At 47.8% G+C, this 18,274-nt stretch overlaps 1 protein-coding gene across 6 annotated transcripts in view; it reads right to left on the minus strand.

Annotated features, from left to right (window-relative positions):
• ST3GAL5 (ST3 beta-galactoside alpha-2,3-sialyltransferase 5) overlaps positions 1-18,274 on the minus strand; it is a 33,701-nt gene that overhangs the window by 11,809 nt on the left and 3,618 nt on the right. For 3 of the 6 annotated variants that reach the window (XM_020797069.3, XM_072994797.2, XM_020797070.3), the window contains exons 2-4: positions 3,864-3,975; positions 2,152-2,266; positions 502-845 (exon numbers count right to left, since the gene is read on the minus strand). In XM_020797069.3, coding sequence (XP_020652728.3) covers positions 502-845; positions 2,152-2,266; positions 3,864-3,975 — 571 coding nt within the window. Of the gene's footprint in view, positions 1-501; positions 846-2,151; positions 2,267-3,853; positions 3,976-18,274 lie in introns of all 6 variants that reach the window. The other 3 variants (XM_020797071.3, XM_072994799.2, XM_072994798.2) reach the window with 1 other exon arrangement.

Genomic DNA, 18,274 nt, shown 5'->3' on the forward strand with positions numbered 1-18,274 from the left:
TTAAGAAGTGTCTGCGGGTTCAATTTGTTATTTGAATATAATTTTTCCCTCCCTCTGTTGTCCAGTTTTAGTCTTTGAAACATCTTTTGAGTCTAAAAAGGACAAGCCTTTTATAACATTACCAGTGTAGGGCACCAAATTTTGCAAAACTTTGCAGAAGCAGCAAATCACTCCAAGCAGCATTGAACTGAGCAGCCTGCTGGCCAGAAAGGCTCTGCTGTCTGCAGTGCAATTAATCTCACAACCAGACTCTGAACATTTTAAACCTTCCGCTGAATAACTGGATGTGCAACTGATTGTGTATGTTACAACAAATAAACACATATAGAATTCCAGGGATGGAGGAAACTGACCCTTCTAGTTCCGTTGCTGACATCCATGAAGTGCTCGCCTGCTGTCACCAGAAAATAGGAACAACACAGACCAGGACTTTTTAACAAATATACTGGATTACTTCAAAGCATTATGCATAATCTAGATTTTGAGGGGAGAATTACATACCTTATAACAATATCAAATTGATTCAGGGCATAGCCCAACTCCAGCCCACGAAGCACCCCGCCACTCCCAATAACAATGCAACGCCTGCACGGTTTTGACTGCAAGTCTTCCGGTAGATCATACTCAGGTAGACGTTCCAACAGTTCCTGAAGTTTTTCTGAAAACTTGTTAAATCCAAAGGGTGGCTCATATTTGAAAACATCCTGTTGTGTATTTACGTCTTTTCTTATAAAAGGAGATGCATTCATATTGTACTTGTCTAAAAATAACCTGCTCATCTCTTTCTTCGTAAAAGATGGTCGACATGGGGCTTGCAGAATCTGTTCAGCATACTTCTGCGCTCTCTAAAACATCAAGATACAGAAGTCAAGTTACACATATTAGCATGTGTAGCATCCACCCAGGTCATGAATAATAATAACCTATTTGCATGTATCAATGAGAGTGCTGGAGACACAGAGTCACCAGATATAAGAGTCTCTGCAGGAGGGGGAGGGAGACAGAATTGAAAGTTGAGAAGGGAGGTTTTGGAATTGGGAGTTTGGAATAGGGAGAGGGTTGGCGGGTGAGGGTGGATGAAGTGGGATGTTTGGTTAAGAGTTAAAGACATTGACTGTACCTTCATCACCTGTATTAATAAACAACTTCTATTTGGTTCTATTTAAAATGACACATGGCCTGGATCTCTATTATTAATAATACATTGTGGGAAGCTTCTGCCCAAGGCCGTTAGTTGTTATGTGTTACAGTGAAGAGCAAACTCTCCTGGCAGAGAGCAGCAGCTCCTGACGGGCCGGGTGACCTCTCACTGTGCCTTTTCCCTTAGCGTTAGATCATAAATTCAAAGACTTTCTCCGGCCAATCCTAGTGGTGATTAGGTAACCAGTATCCTATCTGAATCCTCACAACGTAAGATGTAACCCTTGCTAAGTTAATACAAGAGTTCTCAAGGTGTGGCTTTTAGGCTCCGCTGGCTCAGACATCTGTGGTTGACTTCTTTGTACTTTCTCTAAGGTTAATTGCTTTCCTCATTGTCTATGATCACCTGCATCATTAGCTTTTCTTTGTTCCGTGATCACCTACAATGGTGATCATCTACAATACATAATGTTGATGTAATCAACTGGTGGCAGCTGAAAGACATGTAGCTTGTGCCCTGTGTTTGGTGAAACAATCAAGGCACATGTAGGAACATGACATAATGTTCTAGCACTGCAATTGCAGCTAGGTGGGTTTATCTATTGGTTTTATTACAGGCCATTTCATCAATGATGTATAGGAATTCTGTAATTATAAGATACATATCCAAGAAAACATATAGTAGTTCCAGCATCAGCAGCACAACCACTTGGAGCAAATATGATTACAAGTAAGATTACAGATTTTTTTTCCAAGTCACAATACACCTGACTTTTTATAACTAAGTTTGCTTTCATAAACCTACCATTCAGTTTTTCATTTTTCATTTTGCTCAAAGACCTGCCTAATGACGGTCAAAGCCAATTTCTTCATCTTTAAAAAAAATTGAAAATGACTGGTAATTAATTCTTGATATGAAACAGATGAGAATACAACTCATTCTTAAACCTCTTCTCACAAATTGTCCATTATATTCGAATGAAATTTATTAAAATTATGTCTATAACCAACCTTTGCATGTTCTGGATTTACATAATGAATTCTTGCCATGTCACATTCCTCAGAACTGAAGCTTATCTTGACCATGTAAATGAAGCAAAGGCCAATCACAACTAGGACAACATGTCTAAAATTAAAAAGATGCCATGTGTTAGATATCAAAAGATAAATCTAATGTGTATCTGTTAGCTTAAAGTAAAATGTGTTCCATAAATCTTATTGAGATTTTGTTCTCAATTCTGTAAATATTTATTTACTAGCACCTATACCTCAAGTTGAGTGAGGGTTTATTTTCTGTCTGTTCACATACATTTTTTGGAACTACAATCTGGATAATTTTTGTCCAGGCTCTGCTAAATGTTCTGACCTGTTTTCATAGATTTTTAAAGACCAGGACATGTACTTTTTTTTTTTATTCCCCACTCTTTGCCTCTTACTGTATTTTTTGGCTCTGCGGGAGAAAATCTGATCAGGGCAGATATTAGGCCTGATTTCATCCTTTGAGCTACTACAGGATATACCAGCTCATGATTTGTACTTGCCCGCAAAGAAAAATTATTTTGATATAAAATGTATTTAGTTATATTATCTACTATTTGTCTAAATATGCTAAGGTCACTGTGTCCATGAATTGCATCTAGCAACTTACAAACATGCACACATACATCTGAGATTGCATAAATTTTATAGATGCCTTCAGATGTTGAATCACACAGGAGACCTCTAAGAGAACAGAAGTCTTTATGACCTTCAATATGCTACTGATGAATCTCAGAAGCATAACATTTCTGCATACAGTGCAAAGTTTTAAAATAACTATCCTATTTCTGTTTTCAAATAGTTCTTGCTAGTTCCTGCAATCATAGTTGTACAGTGGGGTCTTGACTTAAGAACGGCTTGAGTTAAGAACATTTTGACTTAAGAACCACTCTCACAGGAAAATATTGACTTGACTTACATACTTAGATTTGAGTTAAGAACTGAAAAAAAACCACGTGGGAGGCAGGGAAAGTGCAAAATTTGAACTTTCAGTTAACTGTTGGCCAGTGAAAAGGGTGCCTGTCTGCTTCCTCACTCCTCCCAGCGTTTAGAGAGTGGATTGGGAGACAGTCTTCAGACTGCCTGGTACTGTACTGCCTGGACTGTATTTTCCCTGCCTTCCCTGAACCTTTCTTGACCTAAAAAAAATAAATAAACAAAATATCTCCCTCTAGTGGTCGAAGGCGGAATAGCAGCTTCCCAATAGTTTCTATGGACGGAAAAGAGCAGATACGGATCAAATGGTTTTCAATGCATTCCTATGGGAAATGCAGATTTGACCTGAGAACTTTTTGACTTGAGAACCGCCTTCCAATACGGATTAAGTTCTCAAGTCAAGACTCCACTGTACTGAGACTTTGCATCCTTTTTCACCACATCCTTGAAGTACAAAATAACTGTAAGAAATTGGATTTGGAAAGTATCTTCAAGATAGACCTAACACACAGGACAAGTGGAGATGAACCCAATGCAAAAATATATTTTTCCTGTGCCAGCATTAGAAAACGGAATGGTGGAGTGCTTCATAACATGGAATTTGTGGACAATGTTACTGTATATGTAAAAAATGCCATCCTCAGCGAAGAAGAGGCTACAAAATCATCATATAATAAGCACTGTTATCTTTTATATTTGAACAAGCACATATACCTAATGTTATGACAGAGACACTTACTTGCAGGTACCTTTTAAGAACCCACTTGGCCTTTTCATCTTCATGCACAACTGACTTTGAGCATGGTAGAGAAGAAGAAAACTCCTTTTTCAGATGAACAGCGTTATCTTCACTCAGCATCTCTGGAAAGGGAAAATTCTTATATTACAAAGTTCCTTATTGTCCACTTTAAAAGTACCCACCCACTATAATTGTTTCTTCTCCTTTTCTGAAAAAAGTCTTTCTTTTGCTAAAAACATGGAGGATTAGCTATAGTTTAGTTTGAAAGGTATCCCTTGTCCTCTGAACTCTATTAAGAGGAAAAATTACACATCTCTGAGGAAGAGCCCTTGTCCAGTGAAAGCACATGTGCTTTGTGAGGTTTAATGCCTACCCTCTTAGTAGGGCTAAGGGCTGCTGCCAGTCCCTGGGCAGACAGACTGAGCAAGACTGATCCATGACCTGGTTCAGCAGAGGGCAGCTCCTCTGTCATTTCATTTATCTTTAATACCTGCCAACAGCTATTGCATATACCATGTTTCCCCAAAAATAAGACCTAACCTGTGTGAAGGAGCAGAGGCAAAGAGTGTGCCATCCTTAGTTGACAAGACAGAGGAAAAGAGAAAAGAAGGGGAACATCAGGAGATGACAGGGGCAGTAGAAGAAAAGGCGGTAGATTTGACAGTTGAAGAAAAAGTGGGAAAAACGGAGGTCTGTCTAGTGGAAGGGGAGTGGGTGGAGCAAGAGGTGTCAGGGTGGGAGGAGGATAAAAGCGAAGAGGGGATGGTGTGGTTCAGCACTGTGGTGGAGGAATATGAATGGAAAAGAAGGGAGGAAAGACGGAAAGCTTTTGAAAAAGTTCACAACCAAGGACTCTTAAAGGACTTTCCCAACCTGAAAGTAGGTGGACTCCTCCCAGACCCGAACACGAGACGGAGAAGCCAAGGCGAGTCGTGACACATGAATGGACAGTGATTGTGGTGCCAAGAGAGGCTGAATTGCGGTGCAAGTGGGAAAAAACTACTACTCCATTTCCTGAGGGTCCAGACGAGAGGGGGTGGGTGAGGCACTCATGTTGTGGGACGATTTGTGCGATCAGGAGTGCCCCACCCCCACGGTTGGAGGGCAAGAAATGTCATGGAGTGCTACACCAGTAAGCCCATGGGACTATAGTAAGAGTTTTGTTGATGTTAATGATGGCCTGTTGCCAAAGTTGGAACCGTTGTTACCTTCAAGTGAAATGCTAGTGGACATTGGGGAGAATAAAGTTGACAGTTTGAAAGTTATAAAGACTAAGCATTTGTTATTTCCCACCAAAAATGAGGGGCCGCCTGAGGGAGGTAGCGGGCCTCTTCACAACCTGAAAATAAGCCCTAGTATGATTTTTCAGGATGACTGTAATATAAGCCCTACCCCAAAAATAAGCCCTCATTAAGTCAAACCCCACCCTCTACCAGGGACTCAGCAGGATCTTCCAAGCACTCAAGAGAGACTTAAAACATCTTCCCCTCCTCTCCCCCTTCCCTCGCTTGCAGAGGGGCTGGGCGGCCAGGGAAGAAGGAGCCACGCACCGCCAGGAACTTGCTCCTTGGCATCAAGTCGCCACGAGGCCTAAGTTCCCAACAGCTCCTGGGGTTTGCGCTTCTACAGCGTGTGTGCTTCCCCTCTCGAGCATGCGCCCAGGCAAGGCTAACAAGGTTGGAGGGCAGGAGGTGATTTCGGAGCTCTGGCCCCCACCAGCCAGCCAGGCCCCCACCCTGCCTTTATTTTCCACCTCCTCTTTTTCTACTGTAAGTGTTTTAGCCCTCCTCTCTTCTGCGATGGCCAGACAGACTGTTAGTTTCCACTTCTGGACCGTCAACCGTAGATGTGCCAGCAGCTTGCGCGGTGCCCGCTGGCTGACCCACTCACAGTGGGTGCCCTTTCCATCTCTCTTCCTCACCTCCCTCCCCCACGCACCACAACCACCACCGCCTTCCTGCTCTTTTCCTTCCCAGGTTGCTTCTTGCCGCTGGCTTGCCTCCTCCTCCTCCATTGTTATCATCATCTTTTTGTTCATGTCCCCTTGACCAACTGCCCTTCCATGTCATGTGTTGTAACATACAGTGGCGCCTCGTTTAACGATTACCTTGTTAAACGATGAATCCGCTTCACGATGATATTTTTGCGATCGCTATTGTGATCGTAAAACAATGTTTTAATGGGGTTTTTTTGTTTCATGATTATTGGTTCCCTGCTTCGGGAACCAATTCTTCGTATTATGACGATCAAAACAGCTGATCGTTGGGTTTCAAAATGACCACCCGCTGTGTAAAATGGCTCCCCACTGTTCTTTAGGACGGATTTTTCGCTGCACAGGGAGCAAAAAATGGCCACCCTATGGAGGATCTTCACTGGACGCTGAGGTATTTAGCCCGTTGGAATTCACTGAACCAGTTTTCAATGCATTTCAATGGGCTTTTTTTTTTTTGCTTGAACGGATTATCCTCGTCAAGCGCGGCACCACTGTACTTAATGCACTCATGTGAAATAAAGAAACATTTTCTGAATGTTGGGGCCTACAATTTTTCATTGCTTTTGTGTGGATCATCATTCTTAACTATAGTATCATTGTTTTTGTTGCCACTCCTGTCTCATAGTCTTCAATTAACACTTGATTAAATTATAGATTTAAAAGGAAGAATATTTTGACCTCCACACAAGATGAGTGCCAAAAGAAAGAGCTATTTCACAGAGTACAAGAAAGGAATCGTGGAAGACTCCTGGGGCAAGAATCTTATGGCTTTCTGCAAAGACAAAAAGCTGGATCTGAATAATCAAGCATGTGTATTTGACCTCACATTTACAGAACTGTTCCATAAAGATACCATGGGCAATGGTGTCAAAAGCCACTGAGAGAATAAGAGTCAGCAGGGTAACAGTCCCCCATTTTTCTCCTGATAAAAGTTATGAACCTATATTACTGTCAAGATTTGGGATGTGAGAGATGGCTCCGAGAGAAGTCAGTCTTCCAGGCTGACAGTAAAGTGACTCAGAAACAGCAGTGTATTTAAAGACTATGTACAATGTAATTACAGTGGTGCCTCGCTTAGCGATTGCCTCGTTTAACGATGTATTCGCTTAGCGATGAGGTTTTAGGAGCGATCTTGCGCTCCATTTAGCGATCTTTCCAATGGGGAAATTTCACATAGCGATGTTCAGGACCATGCCTCGCATAGAGGTGACAGTTTGGGTCCCCCTGTTTCGCTTAGCATTGTCCGTTTTCGCTATTTTTAAAGTGTCTTAAAATGTTCAAAAACTGTTTAAAATGCTTAGAATCGTTAGTGCACCTTGTAAAACCTTTGCAAACTTAATTTGGCTTTGTTCTGAGTCTTCTTTAATTTTTGGTGAATTTTTCCCCCATTGAAATGCATTGAACTGTAGGTTTGACAGCTGTCAATGCATTCCAATGGGGGAAAAATTCACCAAAAATTAACGAAGACTCAGAACAAAGCCAAATTAAGTTTGCAAAGGTTTTACAAGGTGCACTAACGATTCCAAGCATTTTTAACAGTTTTTCAACATTTTAAGACACTTTAAAAATAGCGAAAACAGACCTGTCAAAACCATTGAAATGCATTGAAACCTATTCAATGTATTCCAATGGGGGAACCACGTTTCGCTTAGCGATGTTTCCTATGGCGATTTTCGCTTAAGGACGGTAATCCATTCCCATTGGAACGGATTATCCGGTTTTCAATGCATTCCTATGGGAAATGGTGTTTCGCTTAGCGATGTTTTCCCATAGCGATGGTTTTTTTAACCAATTAACATCGCTAAGCGAGGCACCACTGTATGTACATTATTAGCCAACAGACTCAACATACTCTTTCAGGAAATGAACGGGCAGCACTTCTAGCAGCAATTCTCCAACACAACACTCCACACATCACCATAATGTGTAGCACTTACATAATTTGAACAACCAATCACTGTGGATAAGATGGGTAAAAGGATCAAGCGAGCAAATCTTAAATAATCTTATTCATCATCTCAAGGTGCAACAACTCGAACTACTTCAGACTAGATGGCACTCTAGACACATCCTTTGGTTCTGCATTAATTGTGGTTCTAAGTTTGGGACAGATGATAGTAACAGCTTCCTCAAATGCTTTCCCAAACTTACACAGTTGTCAAGCCACCAGTAGCCACATGCAGACAGAACAGCCTTGGTTCTGATATCCGTGCTATACTGATGCACAAGCTGAAATACGACAACGCACTGTATTTGGAGCTACCTTCAAAGATTGTTTGGAATTGTCACAGGAAATTTAGAATAGACTAGCCATATTGACTTGAACATGCCAAACAGAAAACATCCTGCCAATATCACTTCCTCATGCTTTGCTTGTGTCCGCAATTCAGAGAACTTATTCGACCTTAAAGCTCTAAACTGTGATAAGTAGAAGCATTGTTTGGGATTATAATTTGGCAAGTTTATTATTTAACATACATGAAACTCCCACATCACACACATCCTGAGTTCCCAAAAATTGTGTGAAGACATTAAAAATTGTAACTACTGTACCAGCAAGAATGAGTCTTTACATTTGAAAATGGATTCTTATCTGAACACTAACTAGATCCAAAGGTACTTTGCTTCAGCCCAGTTGCGTGACCTGATAAAGATTTTGTATTTAGAATAATAACCAGTCACATTAGTAAAACAGCTATATTAGACTTTATCACTCATATTTGGAGAACTACTTAAATTATTTTATTTCACTAAAACAATAACATAATATAGCATACATACTCTTGTATATGCTTAATCATCAATGTGTTCATTGTTTCTACATAGATTTGCAGAACAACAAGGCCTTTTCTTGAATTGTGTTCATTTTATACCATTTTTACTGTGAAAAAGTGCATGTTATCTCAGCTTGGATAACTTGGATTGATTGAATTAGTTTACCAAAAATGTAAATATTGCATTAATATACAGCTTCATGTTACACAGAATCATACAATCACAGAATCATGACATTGGAAGGGGCCTACAAAGCCATCAAGTTCAACTCCCTGCTCAATGCAGGAATACAATCAAAGCATATCTGCCAGGTGATTATTATCTAAGTTTTTCTTGAATCCCTCTAGTGTTCCAGCACTCACCAATTCCTGAGGTAAGTGGTTCCACTGTCATACTGTTCTAACAGTCCTGGAAGTTCTTCCTGATATTCAGCTGAAATCTGGCTTCGTTTAACTTGAGCCCATTGTTGCGTGTCCTGCACCGAGAACAGATCCTGCCCCTCCTCTGTATGACAGCCTTTCAAATATTTGAAAAGTGCTATCATATGACCCCTCGGTCTTCTTTTCTCAAGGCTAAACATGTCCAGTGCTTTCGGCCTTTCCTCAAAAGGATTGGCTTCCAGCCCCCGATCATTCTTGACACCCTCCTCTGAACTTGTTCCAATTTTTGAGCATCCTTCTTGAAGTGTGGTGTCCAGAACTGGACACAATACTCAATGTGAGGCCTAACCAGTGCTGAATAGAGAGGGACTAGCACCTCGCGGGATTTAGAAACTACATGTCTATTAATGCAGCCTAAAATAGCATTTGCCTTTTTTGTAGCCACATCACACTGTTAGCTCATACAGTGGTGCCTCGCTTAACGGGTGCCTCGTTTAACGATGAATCCGCATACCGATTTTTCCCCATACAGTACCTTCCCCCAGCTGACCGGCGGGGGCAGGTGTTCCCGGCCCTCCTCCGGCATCGGCGGTGGCGACTGGGGTGGGGGGAAGCCGGGAGGAAAGGCAAGCCCTGGCTGTGCTCTCCTCCCGGCATCGGCAACGGGGGTGGGTGGGAGCTGGAAGGAAAAGCAAGCCCCGGCTGCGCGCTCCTCCCGGCATCGGCGACGGGGGTGGGGGGAAGCCAGGAGAGAGAGCAAGCCCCGGCCGCGCTCTCCTCCCGGCATCGGTGACGGGGGTGGGGGGAAGCTGGGAGAGAGAGCAAGCCCCGGCCGCGCTCTCCTCCCGGCATCGGGGACTGGAGTGGGTGGGAGCCGGAAGGAAAGGCAAGCCCCAGCTGCGCGCTCCTCCCGGCATCGGCGACGGGGGTGGGGGGAAGCCGGAAGGAAAGGCAAGCCCCGGCTGCGCGCTCCTCCCGGCATCGGCGACGGGGGTGGGGGGAAGCCGGAAGGAAAGGCAAGCCCCGGCTGCGCGCTCCTCCCGGCATCGGCGACGGGGGTGGGGGGAAGCCGGAAGGAAAGGCAAGCCCCGGCTGCGCGCTCCTCCCGGCATCGGCGACGGGGGTGGGGGGAAGCCGGAAGGAAAGGCAAGCCCCGGCTGCGCGCTCCTCCCGGCATCGGCGACGGGGGTGGGTGGGAGCTGGAAGGAAAAGCAAGCCCCGGCTGCGCGCTCCTCCCAGCATCGGCGACGGGGGTGGGGGGAAGCCGGAAGGAAAGGCAAGCCCCGGCTGCGCACTCCTCCCGGCATCGGCGACGGGGGTGGGGGGAAGCCGGAAGGAAAGGCAAGCCCCGGCTGCGCGCTCCTCCCGGCATCGGCGACGGGGGTGGGTGGGAGCCAGAAGGAAAGGCAAGCCCCGGCTGCGCGCTCCTCCTGGCATCGGCGACGGGGGTGGGGGGAAGCCGGAAGGAAAGGCAAGCCCCAGCTGCGCGCTCCTCCCGGCATCGGCGACGGGGGTGGGGGGAAGCCGGAAGGAAAGGCAAGCCCCGGCTGCGCACTCCTCCCGGCATCGGCGACGGGGGTGGGGGGAAGCCGGAAGGAAAGGCAAGCCCCGGCTGCGCGCTCCTCCCGGCATCGGCGACGGGGGTGGGTGGGAGCCAGAAGGAAAGGCAAGCCCCGGCTGCGCGCTCCTCCCAGCATCGGCGACGGGGGTGGGGGGAAGCCGGAAGGAAAGGCAAGCCCCAGCTGCGCGCTCCTCCCGGCATCGGCGACGGGGGTGGGGGGAAGCCGGAAGGAAAGGCAAGCCCCGGCTGCGCACTCCTCCCGGCATCGGCGACGGGGGTGGGGGGAAGCCGGAAGGAAAGGCAAGCCCCGGCTGCGCGCTCCTCCCGGCATCGGCGACGGGGGTGGGGGGAAGCCGGAAGGAAAGGCAAGCCCCGGCTGCGCGCTCCTCCCGGCATCGGCGACGGGGGTGGGGGGAAGCCGGAAGGAAAGGCAAGCCCCGGCTGCGCGCTCCTCCCGGCATCGGCGACGGGGGTGGGGGGAAGCCGGAAGGAAAAGCAAGCCCCGGCTGCGCGCTCCTCCTGGCATCGGCGACGGGGGTGGGGGAAGCCAGGAGAGAGAGCAAGCCCCAGCCGCGCTCTCCTCCCGGCATCGGGGACTGGGGTGGGTGGCAGCCAGAAGGAAAGGCAAGCCCCAGCCGCGCTCTCCTCCCGGCATCGGGGACTGGGGTGGGTGGCAGCCAGAAGGAAAGGCAAGCCCTGGCTGCGCTCTCCTCCCAGCATTGGCGACGGGGGTGGGTGGGAGCTGGGAGGAAAAGCAAGCCCCGGCTGCGCTGCCGGCGGGGACTGGGGTGGGGGGAAGCCAGCTGATCGGCAGTTTCAAAATGGCTACCGCTGTTTTCTGGATGGATTCCTCGCTTCAGAGGCACCGAAAATGGTCACCCCTATGGAGGATCTTCGCTCAACGGTGAGTTTTAAGCCCATAGGAACGCATTGTGTTTTAATGTGTTTCTATGGGCTTTTTTGTTCCGTTTAGCGATGTTTCCGTATAGCGACGTTAATCATGGAACGGATTAACGTCGCTATGCGGGGCACCACTGTATTTAGCTTATGATCTATGACAATTCCAAGATCCTTCTCACTCGTAGTTTTGCTGAGCCATCTTGTAACTGTGCAATTGGTTTCTTTTTCCAAGGTGCAGTACAGTACTTTGCAATTATCCCTGTTGAATTTCATTATTTTGCTTTCATGCCAGTGCTCCACCCTATCAAGGTCATTTTGAATTTTGTTTCTGTCTTCTAGGCTATTAGCCATTCTGCCCAATTTGGTATCATCTGCAAATGTGACAAGCAGTCCCTGCACTCCCTCATTCAAGTCATTAATAAAAATATTGAAGAGTACCTGCACCACCACCACCCGCTTTGCTGGGGTTGGGGAGCTGGAGCGAGAGTTCGGGAGTCCTTGTGACCTGAGTGGGCGGCCCGAGGAGGGGGGGGGGTCCAAGGCTCTCACTCACGGATGGTCATCACCCCCATCACCCACCTGCTGAGCCCATTGCTTCTCCCCGAGGTGGTTGCCCGGCGCCTGTTGGCTCACTCAGCTTCCTTCTGATCGCCTTGGGAGCAGGGACGGGAAGGCGGATGGGGGGAATGAGAGAGCAAGCCAGCCAGCCAGCCAGCTGAGAAGGGGGCAGTGGGGCAAAGTGTGAGCATGACACCCCTTCCACGAGTGTGACACACCCCTCCGCCCTTCCAGGAACCCCACGGACCCGGGGTTGGGGACCCCTGCTCTACAGCATTTTCCTCCACTGCAATGTTTTGGTTTTCTTCCCTCAACAGTGCCCCATTTGACAGCTGCTTCTACTCAAAAGTTCTATCAATGTAGGCTTCATCTTCCCTTATAGCCTTGAGTATAGCTACTCACTGCTTCAGATCTCTGACTTTCTCTTCTAACAGTGCCACAAGTTTACAGATGTTACATGTATACAGCATTTTACACTCAAGAACAAAGGCAAACATAGCACAAACCTGCAGGTAACTACAACTGAATTGTCTCCACCCTCCATAATCCCTTCTAGCTTTTTCTTTCTTTCAACTGTTTGGTTTAGGATACTTGTTCCTCGTTTTGTTAGATTAAATGTAGCTGTACGTATAAGCAAAGAAACAAAAAAATTGTAATGGGCCTCCCCCGGCTAACTCCCTGTTTGCAAGCTCCCTGGGTCTGCCTTTAGCTTTATTTGTCAGCTGTGCTCTGCCCAGAGTCAAGAAATAGAACATAACTAAGTTCTATTTCATGCCGAATAATAACACTTGAACTATATCTTAATTGGAAAACTATATTTAGATAGATTTTTCCTCCAAAAGCATTTCATTAAAATAAATTTGATTTACGTTTAAAAAATCAAATTTAAATTTTAAAAACTGATTTTTTTTAAAAAATTATTTTATCCCACCCTGCTCTTCAGGTGTAATGTCACACTAGCAGAAAAGAATGGGCAGGCACCCTGTATGTTGTATACAGGGCTACCTTTATGTTTAATGAGCTACTGAAATGGATGAATATGACAAAAGACAAGAGCACTTAACAGATTCTGTGCAGATACATACATAAAGTTCACTCAGTCTTAGTTTTTCTTTTTTCTTGCAGAATAGAACTGGAAATTACTCTCCTCAAGCACTGTATTCTTTTCCTTCATCTTGTCTTGTGTATGTATAGTTTACTGTGATTTGGAGCGTGACTGCATTTTGCAAAGAACACTGGAGCTTTGTCTGAGGTCCACTCGGAACAGTTACTTTTAGGTCTTGTCTTTGAACTGCTTTCCATTTTTCCTAGTTATTTGTGAAGGAGTGGGACCCAGTGTGCCGTCCCCAGAAGAAGAAAGCCCGAAAGACGCAAGTGGCTGTGCAGAAGGGGTGCTGGTAGAAATAGAGAGTGAGGAAGAACTACAGAGAAGGCCTACCGAAGTGTGCTTGGTGGATGAGGGCGGAGCCGAGATGGACTTGATCATGTGGGAGGAGGTGAAAGGGGAAGGAGATTTTGCGCGGGAGTTCAGTTGGCTGGGAGAGGGAGAGCTGGGCAGATGCACCACGAGAGGGGTGCAGACAGATTGGTTGAAAGATGCCAAGAGCTTAGCGGACGGGTCCCCAAGTACCCAGAGCCTACCAGAAGGAGGAGGACTGCTGCCTGAACCTCTCATAACTTGCGGTCGCGGTAGGACTTACGAACCCTTAGAATGGAGGGTTTCGGTCTTCCCAGTGGGCTACCATGGTGGGGGACGGAGGGTTATCCGCCCGGGCCCCGAGTTCCAACAGAAACCCTTGGAGGGGGATTGGGCCCGCCACCCCTGCTGTGGGACCATCTGCGCCGTCCGGAGTGCACCTTTAAGAACCCCGACGGATCGCGAGCGGTTTGGCCCGGCCCCATGGTAGATGATGAGATGGGTCAGCCTGTGGTTAGACCGAAGAAGTACGCCCTGTTAACCGATGATGTTTTGAAGGATCCGTTCGATCCCGTGGAATTAAGTGTTCATGCGAATAAAGTTGTCAGTTCTCAAGACTCGAACTCGCCTCCGCGTTTATTTCCCGCCTTTACCACCCAACCCCCCCCGGCCAAAGACGAACCTCGTCACAGTGGCGCCCAACGTGGGGCCGGGGGGACGGAAATGGCGGGAAACCAGGAGGTGGACCGGTTGCGAGAAGCGATGGAGAGACAAGCCCGACTTATAGAAAACCTGACGGAGCAGCAAATCTTGATGGCCCGGCAAATGCGCGGGAGAGGGAGTGAAGAGGAGAGGGGCGGCAGGAATCTGGCTAGCGTCAGGGGCAGCCTAGTGGCGGGACCGGCCCCAATCCGAATACAGAAGATGACCGCCACGGATGACCCTGAGGCGTACTTGCACACGTTCGAGAGGGTGGCCACGGCTGCGGGGTGGCCACGGGACCAGTGGACTCTGGTGCTCATACCATGTCTCACCGGCCTGTTACAGGAGGTGGTTGATACCCTGAGAGTCCAGGAGGCGACGCGGTATGACGCGGTGAAAAATGCTATTTTGAACACCTTGAACTTAACGGAGGAAACTTATAGAAAGAGACTAAGGGAGTTGAAGTGGAAGCCAGGAACCCACCCGCGCACGGTCGCACAGAGGATGAGAGCTAACGCGATGAGGTGGTTGAAACCAGCCGAAAACGATGGTGAGAAGTTAGTGGATGCGGTTGTACTTGAACAGCTCGTGCAGTCCCTAGGAACCGGCGCGAGAAACTGGGTGCAGAAGAATAATCCCAAAACGCTAGAGAGGGCGATTACGCTGCTGGAGGACTACAGCAACACGGAAGAAGCGAACAAGGAAGTGACCACCCCCTGGGCGGAGAGACAGCGACCACGAGGTGGAGAAGTTTCGCTTTCAACTTCCAACCTTACTGCGAAGGCGGGCACGGAGATGAGCGGATCGGCCAGAGCGCGCGGAAAAGGTTTCGAGCCGTTTGCACCCAAGCCGGTCCGGCCTATTACGGTTGATCAGAGGATTTACGCGCCGGGCATGGGCTGGAAAGAGGGCAAGGACGGACGACCCCTCTATACCCCAGGAGTGGTAGGGAAGGACAACAAAGAGGGGAGGATCGTCTGTTATTCCTGTGGGGTTCCGGGCCACGTGAAAAGGAATTGCCCCGGGATTGATTGTTCGTGGGTGGGGCGCTTAACGCGCGCGGTAGAGACTAAGGGCCCGACCTCGGAACGATGGGAAATAGACGCTTGGGTGAATGGGGTGAAGAAAAGAGCCCTCATAGACACGGGATGTGGGACGACCCTGGTGAGAGACCTACCGGGCGATAAGACGGATGGAGGACTATCGGTGCGATGCATCCACGGGGACCTTAAAAAGTACCAAACTATGTGGGCTACAGTGAAAGTAGGGGACGACGAGAGACATATGAAAATCGGGGTCGTTCCAGGACTGACGCGTGAAATGTTGCTTGGTCGGGACTGGGTGGGCTCCCGCAATGTGGGATCGGTTAAGGAAGGGCTGCAAGGGGATGAGGAGGATAGTAAGGATCAGTCCGATTTTTTGCAGAAAACGTCGCGGGAACAAGTGAGAGCCATGCAGCAGGATGACGCGTCGCTGCGGGAGCCCCTGCTGGCGGCTCAGCCATCGGGAACCATTGTAAGAGGACAAAGGGGGTGGGAAATGGATAACAACCTGTTGTATTATGTGCATGAGGATGCAAGTAGAAGGTTGGTGGTACCTTCCAAATGGAGGTCGAAAGTTATGGAATTGGCTCATGATATTCCCTTGGCAGGACATTTGGCAGAAGAAAAAATGAGGGCAAGGATAGAGCAGCGATTCTGGTGGCCGGAGTTGCGGAAGGGGGTGAAAGAATACTGTGAAACTTGCCCACAGTGTCAGAAAACCCAAAGGAAGCCACCCACGGGGGCTGAGTTAATCCCATTGCCGCTTATGGATCATCCCTTTCAAAGGATAGGATTGGACATTGTGGGACCACTGCTCAAGTCACAAGGGGGGCACACTCATATATTAGTGATCATAGATTACGCCACCCGATATCCTGAAGCGGTCCCCCTGAGATCGACCACAGCCAAAGTACTAGCGCGGGAGTTGATGCAGGTATTCACAAGGCTGGGGTTTCCCAAGGAAATACTTACTGACCAAGGCACGAATTTCATGAGCCAAACCTTGAAGGAGTTGTGGCGCCTCCTAGAGGTGAAACCCATTCACACCGCCGTGTATCATCCTCAGAGTAACGGCTTGGTGGAACGTTTCAACAAGACCCTGAAAGGCATGTTGCGGAAATTGGTCATGGAAAAACCCCGGCGATGGCACTTGTTAGTAGCCCCTTTAATGTTTGCCATAAGGGAGGTACCACAGTCCTCTACAGGATTTTCTCCGTTCGAACTGATGTATGGGTGGAATCCCAGAGGCATTCTGGACCTGGTGAAAGAAAGGTGGGAGGAAGGTCCAGATGACGCGCGGATCACTATCCAACAAGTGATTGAAATGAGGGAGCACCTAAGAACAGCAGTGGGACTGGCCAAGGCCAACCTTGGCCAGGCCCAAGCCGGGCAAAAGAGGAGATACGATCAAAAAGTGAAAGTGCGGGAGTTCGCCCCAGGGCAAAAGGTTCTGTTGTTGATGCCTTCTGAACAGGCCAAGTTGTTCGCGACTTGGCAGGGCCCGTATGAGGTGGTACAGAAAATAGGAGATGTCGACTATGAGATATATATGCCGGACAAGACTAAGAAGAAGGGTATCTTCCACGTCAACCTCCTTAAGGAGTGGAAAGAAAGAGAGGCGTTGTGGGGGGAAGTGGAGGAGCAGGAGTTTGGGCCAGAAGTTGATTCTTGGGGACGGATAGAGGGCCGGTTACCTATTGATGAGACCTTACCTGCGGCACAACAACAGGACTTATTGCAGCTAGAGAGCGAATTCCAGCATTTGTTTTCAGGGGTACCTGGTGAAACTCGGCTGATACAACATGAGATACACACTCCAGCGGGGGTTGTGACGAGATCAGGGAACAGAACCTGGCCGTACCATCTTAAAGAGGCTATCAGTAGGGAGGTTGAGGAAATGTTGCACCTGGGTATTATAGAACCCTCGCGGAGCCCATGGCGTAGCTACCCAGTGATGGTGCCAAAGGCTGATGGGAAGATGCGTCTATGTGTGGATTTTAGACAATTGAATGAAGTTTCCAAATTCGACGCATACCCCATGCCCCGGGTGGACGACCTCTTGGAAAAATTGGGCGGGTCAGTCTATCTGACCTCGCTTAACCTTACTAAAGGTTATTGGCAGATCCCTTTAAGGGAGGAGGACAAAGAGAAAACATCCTTTGTGACACCCCAGGGGTTGTATCAATTCAAAAAAATGCCATTCGGGTTGCATGGCGCCGCCGCAACGTTCCAAAGGTTGATGGATCAAGTTTTAGCCCCGGTTAGGGATTTCGCGGGGGCCTACATCGACGATATCTTGATCTATAGTAAGTCTTGGGAAGAACATCTGGAACACATAAAAAGAGTGCTTGGGGAGATTGAGAAGGCTGGGCTGAAAGTGAATCCGGATAAATGCAAGATCGCGCGAAGAGGGGTACAATTCTTAGGGTTTCAGGTGGAAGGTGGCAAAATACAACCGGTGTCAGATAAGGTAGACAAAGTGGTATCATGGACGGTACCCAAAACTAAGAAAGAGGTCCAACAATTTTTGGGGCTAGCCGGATACTACAGACAATTTGTGCCCAATTTTGCGGAGGTGGCAGCTCCCCTCACGGATTTGACGCGGAAGCGGAAAGGGAAAAGCATTATATGGGGTGTAGCAGAACAGCACTCGTTCAGACAGCTTAAGGAGATCTTGGCAACGTTACCTTCTAGGTATGCTCCGGATTTTAAGTTGCCTTTTTGGGTGCAGACGGATGCCTCTGACAGGGGGATTGGCGCGGTCTTATCTCAAAGGAGAGATGGGGTGGAATACCCGGTAATGTACCTAAGTAAAAAGTTGAGTAGTCGGGAACAAAAGTATGCGACAATCGAGAAAGAGGCCTTGGCGGTGAAGTGGGCGGTGCACGCCCTAAGGTACTATTTGTTAGGGGCTCCGTTCATACTAGTGACAGATCATGCGCCCTTACAGTGGCTTAATCGCATGAAGGATACCAACGCCCGCCTGACCAGATGGTATCTTAGTTTACAACCATTCTCATTTCAGGTACAGTATAGGAAGGGGAAGGCACACTCTAATGCCGACTATTTCTCTCGACAGGAAGGGGAAAAGG

The sequence above is a fragment of the Pogona vitticeps genome, chromosome 3 (genome assembly GCF_051106095.1).
Source record: "Pogona vitticeps strain Pit_001003342236 chromosome 3, PviZW2.1, whole genome shotgun sequence".
In the NCBI taxonomy this organism is placed as follows: Eukaryota; Metazoa; Chordata; class Lepidosauria; order Squamata; family Agamidae; genus Pogona; species Pogona vitticeps.